The sequence below is a fragment of the Salvelinus fontinalis genome, chromosome 14 (assembly GCF_029448725.1).
Source record: "Salvelinus fontinalis isolate EN_2023a chromosome 14, ASM2944872v1, whole genome shotgun sequence".
In the NCBI taxonomy this organism is placed as follows: Eukaryota; Metazoa; Chordata; class Actinopteri; order Salmoniformes; family Salmonidae; genus Salvelinus; species Salvelinus fontinalis.
In genome coordinates, this window is record NC_074678.1 from 3,409,128 (window position 1) to 3,422,782 (window position 13,655).

General features: G+C 44.8%; 1 protein-coding gene across 2 annotated transcripts in view; it reads right to left on the minus strand.

The window, feature by feature from the left end:
* The window catches only part of anos1b (anosmin 1b), a 220,003-nt gene extending 206,795 nt beyond the window's left edge, over positions 1 to 13,208 (minus strand). For both annotated transcript variants that reach the window (XM_055943785.1, XM_055943784.1), the window contains exon 1: positions 12,832 to 13,208. In XM_055943785.1, coding sequence (XP_055799760.1) covers positions 12,832 to 13,008 — 177 coding nt within the window. In that variant the 5' untranslated portion in view covers positions 13,009 to 13,208. The remainder of the gene's footprint in view (positions 1 to 12,831) is intronic.
* Positions 13,209 to 13,655: the final 447 nt, after the last annotated feature.

Here is a 13,655-nt window from a genome sequence, read left to right on the forward strand (position 1 = left end):
CTCTCTGACACTCCCCAGTTGTGGCAGTAGGACTCCTCACTAAGACTTAAAAAACAACGGATATTGGCACAAGATGGAGGGAGTGTTGCAACATAACAAACACAATTACAGTTGTGTCCTTAATCCGGTATAAACTAATGTACTGAATGTATTATATAAGAGACAAAATTCACAAATTCTACAGCACAATGGCAGAGTCCTGTCTTAAGTGTAAAACTAACAATGACTCAATAATCCATGCCTTCTGGGAATGCTATCAAGTCCAAAGGTTATGGGCAGAGTTAGAAAGTTGGCTGTCAAACGTTTTACAATGTAAGTTTACTTTTAATCGGTCTATCTGAATATTTCAAGACATGGGGTAATGGGGGTTAGGGTTAGGGTTTAGGGTTAGGGGTTAGGGTTAGGGTTACTTATATTCACTTATATTGAACAAGCTATTATTTATATATTGGAGGTCAAAATGATACTCCAATGTTAAGACAATGGAATAATCAAATGATTTATTATTTAAATATTTTTAAAAATCTTTGAAATCATATAGTCTTACAAGTATTAGAAACAACTTTGCTTGTGGGATACAATGGGGACATGTGAGTCTGAGCAAGTGAGCAAATGTATGTCTGTAAATGTTAAATTGTTTATTTCATTTGGTCTATGTATACTGTGTTCGATCTTGTCTAGCCATCTTGTCTCAAGAGGACCACAATGGAAATAAGTCCCAGACTAAATTGTGTGTTATCCTCCATGATATTATTAATGTGCATGTATGGCTTTTTCAAGTTTTATGTGTGCTTGTTTTTTTTAAATGGTCAAATTAATAAACTAAACTACATTTTTTGTTTGTTGAATTGTATTTTTTTTCTATTACAACAACAACAAAAATGACTACTCACTAACTCTTAATGGATATATTTTTCATATGAGGGGATTCACAACACTGTTGTCCAATGCCCTGAGAGACCTGGCTTAAACTTCATAAACACTCAGCCGCTGTATCATGTTCCTGATATAGACAGAGACAGGCCAGAGACAGGAGATGTCCCTGGTAGGGCTGTGACTGTGACAGTCATGGAAAACTGACCAGGAAAAAGAAACTGACTAAGAAAGGAAACGGATCAAATTTGGGGAGACCAACTTCTAGTCATCTCTCTTGCTGAACAGTAGAAGAGAAGAGGAGCTTTGGTTCAGTGGGCTAAACCTGACCAACCTCTGGTACTGGCCTGGGTTAAGGTTCACATCAGTGGAGGCTCCTCAGAGGAAAAAGGGGAGGACTATCCTCCTCAGTGAATTTCAGGAAGAAAAAAAATTGTGAAACATTTTTAAAAAGTTATCATTTTTAGATAAAACTAAATATATTCACGTCACTAAATAATTGATTAAAACACACTGTTTTGCAATGGTCTACAGTAGCCTCAACAGCACTCTGTGGGGTAGCACCATGGTGTAGCCGGAGGACAGCTAGCTTCTGTCCTCCTCTGGGTACATTGAATTCAGTACAAAACCTAGGAGGCTCATGGTTCTCACCCCCTTCCATAGACTTACACAGTAATTATGACTATTCTCGAGGATGTCCTACTGTCACGGTTCATGAATCCACTGCCTCACTCTCTCTTTTCTCTCTCTCTCTCTCTCTCTCTCTCTCTCTCTCTCTCTCTCTCTCTCTCTCTCTCGCTCTCTCTCTCTCTTTCTCCTGTGTTTGTGTGGGCGTGGTTCCCAATCTTGGCCTGATTGTCTGCGCCAGCTGGAATTAATTATCTTCCCCTTTATATGTTCTGTAACCTGTGTTTCTTGTTGTCAGATCGTTGTTTCTTCCCTGAGGTTGTGTCGTGTGTCAGTGCTCATTCTCTCGCAGCCCTTGTGGGGATTATCTGCTGTGCTCCTTCCTACCCAGCCGGACTCACTCCCTTGGATTTCTCAGCACGCTATCATCAGAGGATGTGCCCTAGGCCCTGGGTTGGATTCTGTCTGAGTATATTCTGTCTGTCCTGTGGATACTGTAAACTATTTCATTAAACCATCGTTGCTTGCATCTTGCATCCGCCTCTGTATTGTGACACCTACAATCTATCACAGCATGAACTGACATGTTGTTCACCCAATCAAAAGATCAGAGAATGAATCTAGTACTGAAAGCATAAGCTACAGCTAGTTAGCACTGCAGTGCAAGACATTTGATGAATAGTTGACTCAAAGAAAGAGAAAAACAATAGTTAAACAGCTTTTAACAAATACATTTCTTCCAAAATTAAGAAGGCGCAAGAGAGAGAGAGAGAGAGAGAGAGAGAGAGAGAGAGAGAGAGAGAGAGAGAGAGAGAGAGAGAGAGAGAGAGAGAGAGAGAGAGAGAGTGAGAGAGAGAGAACAAAACATAGAGAGAGAGAACGTATTTTTTGTAAACTTTCACTTTCACTTAGCTAGCGAATGCAGCTAAGCCTACTCAAACACCCGGCTCAAACAGAGAGGGATGCTATCTTAGCAAGCTGGCTATGGCTATCCCACACTGGAACTCTTCCCAAGTGGCGCAGCAGTCTAAGGCACTGCATCTCAGTGCAAGAGGCATCACTACAGACCCTGGTTCAATTCCAGGCTGTATCACAACCGGCCGTGATTGGGAGTCCCATAGGGCGGCGTACAATTGGCCCAGCGTTGTCCGGGTTAGGGTTTGGCTGGGGTAGGCCGTCATTGTAAATAAGAATTTGTTCTTAACGGACTTGCCAAGTAAAATAAAGGTTAAATCAAATAAATAAATAAAAACAAGTCAAGGTAAGCTTTTGGTTTTATACATTTACTGCCACCGGGGCCCGCCGGGGTAACTGCTAAACTGCTTTCTGATTGTACACTGTACTGTATGATTCGTAGCGGGTTTACTAACGTGTTAGTTCCAGTAGCTATATTGACGATGACATGACAACGATGTAGGCTGTGTGTAGCGGTTAGAGGTCAAAGGTTATTTTGCATGATCACAGACAGCTGATGTGTTGTGCACTGAAGTCCACAAGCGAAGGGGAAAGGTGATAGGAGGAGAGCGTGTAGATTGTTGTGAGAAAGAATTATAAATACAACTAGTATAGCGATCATGCTGTTTTTATGTGACTGCTGTGAAAGTGAACTGTGTTTGCGTGTGATCAGGGGTGTATTCTGCCGATTCTGTTGAAAAACGTTAATTAAACGGAAGCAAAAACGGGGATAAACATACCTGAATTTGTCCAACAGAAACTCTCATTTGCAACTGTTGGACTAAAGACTACACCCTAGATCAGGTAGACGCAGTCGAGAGTGTGCAAGGTGGTATTGAATGTGTCAATGTCCGTCACCTTGATCACTCAAAATTCTCTCGACCTGTGCACCTACGTTGTAAATTTTCATTCATAGGCTAGGTTATAGCAACCTCATGATGGGTATAGCGAAAATTCAAGTATCATGTAATAGCTTAAACCTATCGCTGTTACATTGAACTGGGTGAATGGAATATGAATGACAATCATCCAATATGTTGTCATAGAAATAAGGCCACGCTCATTAAATGTTGTATCATACTCCCTCATCTTAAACGGCACCAACCGCCTCTGTTTCACATACCTCATTCCATATGCTCTGCCCTTCGACTTCCCCTACGTCCTCCTGAGAGTCAGGCTACTGCCCATCTCAAATCACCCCTACCCCAATCAACCCCTGTACCCCAACCCCTACCCAAATCAACCCCTGTACCCCAACCCCTGTACCCCAACCCCTACCCCAATCAACCCCTGTACCCCAACCCCTACCCCAATCAACCCCTGTACCCCAACCCCTAACCAAATCAACCACTGTACCCCCAACCCCTACCCCAATCAACCCCTGTACCTCTAACCCCTACCCCAATCAACCCCTGTACCCCTAACCCCTACCCCAATCAGCCCCTGTACCCCTAACCCCTACCCCAATCAACCCCTGTACCCCTAACCCCTACCCCAATCAGCCCCAGTACCCCAACCCCTACCCAAATCAACCCCTGTACCCCTAACCCCTACCCCAATCAGCCCCTGTACCCCTAACCCCTACCCCAATCAACCCCTGTACCCCAACCCCTAACCAAATCAACCACTGTACCCCAACCCCTACCCCAATCAGCCCCTGTACCCCAACCCCTACCCCAATCAACCCCTGTACCCCCAACCCCTACCCCAATCGGCCCCTGTACCCCTACCCCAAGCAGCCCCTGTACCCCTAACCTCCTAACCCACTCAACCCCTGTACCCCTAACCCCTACCCCAATCAACCCCTGTACCCCTAACCCCTACCCCAATCAACCCCTGTACCCCTAACCACTACCTCAATTAGCCCCTGTACCCCTAACCCCTACCCCAATCAACCCCTGTACCCCTAACCCCTACCCCAATCGGCCCCTGTACCCCTACCCCAATCAGCCCCTAACCCCTACCCCAATCAACCCCTGTACCCCTAACCACTACCCCAATCAGCCCCTGTACCCCTAACCCCTACCCCAATCGGCCCCTGTACCCCCAACCCCTACCCCAATCAACCCCTGTACCCCTAACCCCTACCCCAATCAGCCCCTGTACCCCAACCCCTACCCCAATCGGCCCCTGTACCCCTAACCCCTACCCCAATCAGCCCCTGTACCTCTAACTCCTACCCCAATCAACCCCTGTACCCTAACCCCTACCCCAATCAGCCCCTGTACCCCAACCCCTACCCCAATCAGCCCCTGTACCCCAACCCCTACCCCAATCAGCCCCTGTACCCCAACCCCTACCCCAATTGGCCCCTGTACCCCTAACCCCTGCCCAAATCAACCCCTGTACCCCAATCCCTACCCCAATCAACCCCTGTACCCCTAACCCCTACCCCAATCAGTACCTGTACCCCAACCCCTACCCCAATCAGCACCTGTACCCCAACCCCTACCCCCATCGGCCCCTGTACCCCTAACCCCTAACCCAATCAGTACCTGTACCCCAACCCCTACCCCAATCAGCCCCTGTATCCCTAACCGCTACCCACTCAACCCCTATACCACTAACCCTCTCAACCCCTGTACCCCTAACCCTCTAAATCCCTGTACACCTAACCCTCTTAACCCCTGTACCCCTAACCCTCTAAATCCCTGTACACCTAACCCTCTCAACCCCTGTACACCTAACCCTCTCAACCCCTGTACCCCTAACCCTCTCAACCCCTGTACCCCTAACCCTCTAAATCCCTGTACACCTAACCCTCTCAACCCCTGTACACCTAACCCTCTCAACCCCTGTACACCTAACCCTATCAACCCCTGTACCCCTAACCCTCTAAATCCCTGTACCCCTAACCCTCTCAACCCCTGTACCCCTACCCCTCTCAACCACTGTACACCTACCCCTCTCAACCCTTGTACCCCTAACCCTCTAAATCCCTGTACACCTACCCCTCTCAACCCTTGTACCCCTAACCCTCTAAATCCCTGTACACCTATCCCTCTCAACCCCTGTAATCCTAACACCTACCCCTCTCAACCCCTGTAATCCTAACACCTACCCCTCTCAACCCCTGTAATCCTAACACCTACCCCTCTCAACCCCTGTAATCCTAACACCTAACCCTCTCAACCCCCTGTACCCCTAAATCCTACCCCTCTCAACCCCTGTACCCCTAACCCTCTAAATCCCTGTACACCTAACCCTCTCAACCCCTGTACCCCTAACCCTCTCAAACACTGGACCCCTAACCTCAAACCCCTACCCCTCTAAACCACTGTACCCATATTGCTTACACTCACCCATTCCTTTCAGATATATGTGAAGGGTTGTATGGAAGCTGGATCGGTGATGAGTAATCATTCCTGAGACATAAAATAGTTGTTTTCTTCTCTAGCCAATGCTTAGGCTTTAGCTCAGATAGCTAACAGAGTTTTGTCGCATGTAAACTTCATGGGTCGCAGGGGCAAGTTGATTTGGGAGTGTTCAGAGCTGTGACAGTTGGTGGTAAGGTCACCTACAGCAGAGAGAAGAACCCATCAGAGCAAACAGGTCTGCATGTCTAAGACAGGAGAGGAGACAAAGAGTGAAGAAGAATAGCTTCATTCTTCCAACACACACACACACTCTCCACGGTCTGAAGGATCTGGAACATTTAATAGCAGGGAACCCAATGTAATCTGGCCTCTCCTGAGGTCTCAGGGCCTTCGACACAATGCCATCTAGCACTATCCTGTCTAACACTATCCTGTCTAACACTATCCTGTCTAACACGATCCTGTCTAACACTATCCTGTCTAACACTATCATGTCTAACAATATCCTGTCTAACACTATCCTGTCTAACACTATCCTGTCTAACACTATCATGTCTAACACTATCCTGTCTAACACTATCCTGTCTAACACTATCCTGTCTAACACTATCCTGTCTAACACTATCCTGTCTAACACTATCCTGTCTAACACTATCCTATACAACACTATCCTGTCTAACACTATCCTGTCTAACACTATCCTGTCTAACACTATCCTGTCTAACACTATCCTGTCTAACACTATCCTATACAACACTATCCTGTCTAACACTATCCTGTCTAACACTATCCTGTCTAACACTATCCTGTCTAACACTATCCAATACAACACTATCCTGTCTAACACTATCCTGTCTAACATTATCCTGTCTAACACTATCCTGTCTAACACTATCCTGTCTAACACTATCCTGTCTAACACTATCCTGTCTAACACTATCCTATACAACACTACTCCCTTTCAACCACAATTGATTTGACTTCCATTCTCTCTGTTGGAGGAGAAGAGTAGCCAACTGAATGGTGAAACACCTGCAACCCTTGCAGCTGTCTGGCAGGTTTAGGCTTGGCTCAAAGGAGAAAGTCAAACTGACTGAGTGACATAAATGCATTGGCATAAATGATAGCAAGCATTGAAGTATGTTGTGTATCAGAAGGCCCTTTGTGTGCCTGGCCCCAGATAACCCCAGCTCCAGTGAGGTGAGGACGACAGGGTACCAATACCCAGGCCAGCTGCAGCGCAGCACCTCTCTCTTGTGGTGACAGGAGAAGGCAACACCAACCGTGTCATAAACAAATAGCACTTAACTCACATGCAGGAGAAGAAGGACATAGCTCATTAAAAACTAAGAATGAGATCAATCGCCTCAGGTCTGGTGAAAAGTCTCTGTAGATAGTAGAGCAGGTATATATAGTCTCTGTAGATAGTAGAGCAGGTATACATAGTCTCTGTAGATAGTAGAGCAGGTATACATAGTCTCTGTAGATAGTAGAGCAGGTATACAGAGTCTCTGTAGATAGTAGAGCAGGTATATATAGTCTCTGTAGATAGTAGAGCAGGTATACAGAGTCTCTGTAGATAGTAGAGCAGGTATATATAGTCTCTGTAGATAGTAGAGCAGGTATATATAGTCTCTGTAGATAGTAGAGCAGGTATATATTGTCTCTGTAGATAGTAGAGCAGGTATATATAGTCTCTGTAGATAGTAGAGCAGGTATATCGAGTCTCTGTAGATAGTAGAGCAGGTATATATAGTCTCTGTAGATAGTAGAGCAGGTATATATAGTCTCTGTAGATAGTAGAGCAGGTATATATAGTCTCTGTAGATAGGAGAGCAGGTATATATAGTCTCTGTAGATAGTAGAGCAGGTATATATAGTCTCTGTAGATAGTAGAGCAGGTATATATAGTCTCTGTAGATAGTAGAGCAGGTTCTATCGAGTCTCTGTAGATAGTAGAGCAGGTATATATAGTCTCTGTAGATAGTAGAGCAGGTATATATAGTCTCTGTAGATAGTAGAGCAGGTATATATAGTCTCTGTAGATAGTAGAGCAGGTATACAGAGTCTCTGTAGATAGTAGAGCAGGTATATATAGTCTCTGTAGATAGTAGAGCAGATATATATAGTCTCTGTAGATAGTAGAGCAGGTATATATAGTCTCTGTAGATAGTAGAGCAGGTATATCGAGTCTCTGTAGATAGTAGAGCAGGTATATATAGTCTCTGTAGATAGTAGAGCAGGTATATATAGACTCTGTAGATAGTAGAGCAGGTATATATAGTCTCTGTAGATAGTAGAGCAGGTATATATAGTCTCTGTAGATAGTAGAGCAGGTATATATAGTCTCTGTAGATAGTAGAGCAGGTATACAGAGTCTCTGTAGATAGTAGAGCAGGTATATATAGTCTCTGTAGATAGTAGAGCAGATATATATAGTCTCTGTAGATAGTAGAGCAGGTATATATAGTCTCTGTAGATAGTAGAGCAGGTATATCGAGTCTCTGTAGATAGTAGAGCAGGTATATATAGTCTCTGTAGATAGTAGAGCAGGTATATATAGTCTCTGTAGATAGTAGAGCAGGTATATATAGTCTCTGTAGATAGTAGAGCAGGTATATATAGTCTCTGTAGATAGTAGAGCAGGTATATATAGTCTCTGTAGATAGTAGAGCAGGTATATATAGTCTCTGTAGATAGTAGAGCAGGTATATATAGTCTCTGTAGATAGTAGAGCAGGTATATATAGTCTCTGTAGATAGTAGAGCAGGTATATATAGTCTCTGTAGATAGTAGAGCAGGTATATCGAGTCTCTGTAGATAGTAGAGCAGGTATATATAGTCTCTGTAGATAGTAGAGCAGGTATATATAGACTCTGTAGATAGTAGAGCAGGTATATATAGTCTCTGTAGATAGTAGAGCAGGTATATATAGTCTCTGTAGATAGTAGAGCAGGTATATATAGTCTCTGTAGATAGTAGAGCAGGTATATATAGTCTCTGTAGATAGTAGAGCAGGTATATATAGTCTCTGTAGATAGTAGAGCAGGTATATCGAGTCTCTGTAGATAGTAGAGCAGGTATATATAGTCTCTGTAGATAGTAGAGCAGGTATATATAGTCTCTGTAGATAGTAGAGCAGGTATATATAGTCTCTGTAGATAGTAGAGCAGGTATATATAGTCTCTGTAGATAGTAGAGCAGGTATATCGAGTCTCTGTAGATAGTAGAGCAGGTATATATAGTCTCTGTAGATAGTAGAGCAGGTATATATAGTCTCTGTAGATAGTAGAGCAGGTATATATAGTCTCTGTAGATAGTAGAGCAGGTATATATAGTCTCTGTAGATAGTAGAGCAGGTATATATAGTCTCTGTAGATAGTAGAGCAGGTATATATAGTCTCTGTAGATAGTAGAGCAGGTATATCGAGTCTCTGTAGATAGTAGAGCAGGTATATATAGTCTCTGTAGATAGTAGAGCAGGTATATATAGTCTCTGTAGATAGTAGAGCAGGTATATATAGTCTCTGTAGATAGTAGAGCAGGTATATATAGTCTCTGTAGATAGTAGAGCAGGTATATAGAGTCTCTGTAGATAGTAGAGCAGGTATATATAGTCTCTGTAGATAGTAGAGCAGGTATACATAGTCTCTGTAGATAGTAGAGCAGGTATACAGAGTCTCTGTAGATAGTAGAGCAGGTATATATAGTCTCTGTAGATAGTAGAGCAGGTATATATAGTCTCTGTAGATAGTAGAGCAGGTATATACGTACAGAACATCACACAGTACAGGGAACACATACAGGACAACACACAGTACAGGGAACACATATGGAACATCACACAGTACAGGGAACACATATGGAACATCACACAGTACAGGGAACACATACAGAACATCACACAGTACAGGGAACACATATGGAACATCACACAGTTCAGGGAACACATACAGAACATCACACAGTATAGGGAACACATATGGAACATCACACAGTACAGGGAACACATATTGAACATCACACAGTACAGGGAACACATATGGAACATCACACAGTACAGGGAACACATATGGAACATCACACAGTTCAGGGAACACATACAGAACATCACACAGTACAGGGAACACATATGGAACATCACACAGTACAGGGAACACATATGGAACATCACACAGTACAGGGAACACATATGGAACATCACACAGTTCAGGGAACACATACAGAACAACACACAGTACAGGGAACACATACAGAACATCACACAGTACAGGGAACACATATGGAACATCACACAGTACAGGGAACACATACAGAACATCACACAGTACAGGGAACACGTACAGAACATCACACAGTACAGGGAACACATACAGAACATCACACAGTACAGGGAACACATATGGAACATCACACAGTACAGGGAACACATATGGAACATCACACAGTACAGGGAACACATACAGAACATCACACAGTACAGGGAACACATATGGAACATCACACAGTACAGGGAACACATACAGAACATCACACAGTACAGGGAACACATATGGAACATCACACAGTTCAGGGAACACATACAGAACATCACACAGTACTACTCACTAAGGAGCAGGCTGACTGAGGTGTGAACTGGAAATAGTGAGGGTCACATTCCAGTGGTCGGAAGCAAGCCAAGCCAGGGTGGGATTTTCTCTCTCTTACACACACGCACATGCACACGCACACGCACACGCGCACACGCACACGCACACGCACACGCACACGCACACGCACACACACACACACACACACACACACTCCTGTGGCTGGTGGTATGATGTGATTTGGCACACAAACACACATGCGGACGTGACTTGACTACAGTCATTTCTCAGATGACGTCATCTGTGGCTGTTATCTCAGGCAGATCGCTCAAGAGTGACTTTGAAATTAGACGTTTATCCATGACCTAAAGACGTCAGGAAATGCCTTTCACAACCGGCCACTAGGGGTGGCAGTGGGCTGCTAGGGTGACGTGGACAGGAAAACCTAGTCAATTGTACAACTGAATGCATTCAACTGAAATGTGTCTTCCGCATTTAACCCAACCCCTCTGAATCAGAGAGGTGCGTGGGGGGGGCTGCCTTAAATCGACATCCACGTCATTGGCACATTGGGTTAACTGCCTTGCTCAGGGGCAGAACGACACTTTTTTTTTTTACATTGTCCGCTCGGGGACTTGATCCAGCAACCTTTCGGTTTCTAGTCCAACGCTCCTACCCCGCAGGTGTGGCAGAAGGGTGTAATCCCATGACTCTGGATCAGGGAGTAGCGTGTTGGATCCCAGTGGTGGACACTCGTTTTTTATTTTATTGTTTGAACCCTATCCCAATGCCTAAACCATTCATCTTTTTACATTTTACATTTGGAGCGACGTTTGAAGAAATGGAACGATACTGACCAGGACGAGTCAACCCAGGGTGTCAAAGACACTTTGAAATTTGACGTTTGGAGAAAAACGTGAATGAACGTCTAACTCTGCAGTGAGACTGTGAGAGCTTGTTGGTTATCTAGAAATGTCCGTGGTTCCACCACACAGCATATGAAGTCACATCATATCTCAAACTCACATTATCATTCATTAAAAAATGGATCTACTTGGATAGAAAAGTTATGTTATAACTGTACTTCAGTAAAGTTAGCTCAGGTGTCTGGGAACATTTGAGCCTACAGTACACAACATATTCTTCTTTTAGAAGATTTTGTCAATCGGTCCTATCAGAAGGGTAACAATAATAAGGCAAAAAAATGGAAATAAGACATATTGTCCTTTATGTGATCTAATAAATTGCAATTTATCCTTAATAAGGATTAGGTCCTAATAGCTAGAAGGATTCGACCAAGTAGGTATAGCCTATATACAAGTCGTTTCATTTTACTCAACAGCTCCCTCCCCTCCTGCTTCCAGACCAAACGTTCTCTCTCACACCCTCAGCCAGCCCCACTTTCCTCCCTCCCTCAGCCAGCCCCACCTCCATCCCTCCCTCAGCCAGCCTCACCTCCACCCCTCCCTCAGCCAGCCCCACCTCCATCCCTCCCTCAGCCAGCCCCACCTCCATCCCTCCCTCAGCCAGCCCCACCTCCATCCCTCCCTCAGCCAGCCCCACCTCCATCCCTCCCTCAGCCAGCCTCACCTCCAACCCTCCTCCCTCAGCCAGCCTCACCTCCAACCCTCCTCCCTCAGCCAGCCTCACCTCCATCCTCCCTCAGCCAGCGCCACCTCCATTCCTCCCTCAGCCAGCGCCACCTCCATTCCTCCCTCAGCCAGCCCCACCTCCATCCTTCCCTCAGCCAGCACCACCATCCATCCCTCCCTCAGCCAGCCCCACCTCCATCCCTCCCTCAGCCAGCCCCACCATCCCTCCCTCCCTCAGCCAGCCCCACCATCCCTCACCTCCCTCCCTCCCTCTTCAGAGCTGTGAATCAGCAGCACGCCGACACCTCTCAGCCCAGAGCGGGGACTGGACTCCCAGTCATTCAGAGGCCACCCTCATTACCCCTCCACCCTGCACCCAGGTGGCCGCGGATCTAATGCCTTAGCCAGTTCCAAAACCAGCCCCCCCCCCCCCCCCCCTCCACTCACACCCCTAGCTCCGGCCCCCCACTCACGCCTTACATCCCATTCAGTCAGACTGAAGTCAGAAAAAGTGTGGTGCTTAATGACTTTCCCACCCACTAAAGCGAACGCACATGTTGAAGACGTTAAGGATAATATGGCTTTCGATGGTCTTTCCCTCCCCAACGAGTATTGTCACAAATGTTGAACAGCTTGAGTTCAGCCTTAATCGTAGCGTTAAAATGCATGTTACCCACATATGCTATGCTACTCAGTTTCGGTTATTGTACATGTAATGCTTATTTCCATTCAACATAGCCTAACACACTGAATAAAACGAAATACCATGCACAACACTAAATACGCGCAACGTGAGCGCGGGTTCATACTTTTAAACATCAAAGTGGTTGTGTAAAATTCGTCCACATTTACGGTTTTAATCCAATGTAAAGATTTTACCTGAAGATGTTTAAAAGATGCTGTGAGTTGTGTCATGTGCAGACTGAAGCAGCGCGAAGTACATCTCGCGCTGTTCGTTTTCTCCAAAACCTCTCCGTCTTCAGCACCAGTCCTGCGCGCAGAGCTCAACGCGATCAAATACCACATCAAGACAACGGTAACCCGCCACAATGGCATTCTGTTGGCTGAAAACAGTCAAAATACGATCAATTTCTCTACAACAGATTTGTTTTTGAAGTCCTATTCAGCCCGAGTCAATTCCTCTAGTTGATTTTGAGAGTCAGCTTTGGGAATGGAGAGATTGCTGCTAGTTGTCCGCAGGAGAGGAATAGATTTCTACTCGCGGCAGACACTCCCACCAACGTTGCACGTGTGGCACCTCATCACTTTGAGTCCTGTCGAGACTAGAGCAGAGGGACAAATCTAGGCTATTTGGGAATTTTAACACAGCATCAAAACTAGGCTATTTGGGAATTTTAACACAGCATCAAAACTAGGCTATTTGGGAATTTTAACACAGCATCAAAACTAGGCTATTTGGGAATTTTAACACAGCATCAAAACTAGGCTATTTGGGAATTTTAACACAGCATCAAAACTAGGCTATTTGGGAATTTTAACACAGCATCAAAACTAGGCTTTTTGGGAATTCTTACACAGTATCAAGGTCAGATCAATTTAGCCTAAATTATTAAATTGGAGTTTAAATTATGCTATTATATAATTATAGGCACTACAAAATGTCCTTCCATATCCACTGACTTGCCATTTATTAGTCTGTGTAATGAGTAAAAACTAATAAATGACTGTTGAGGTGCTAATTA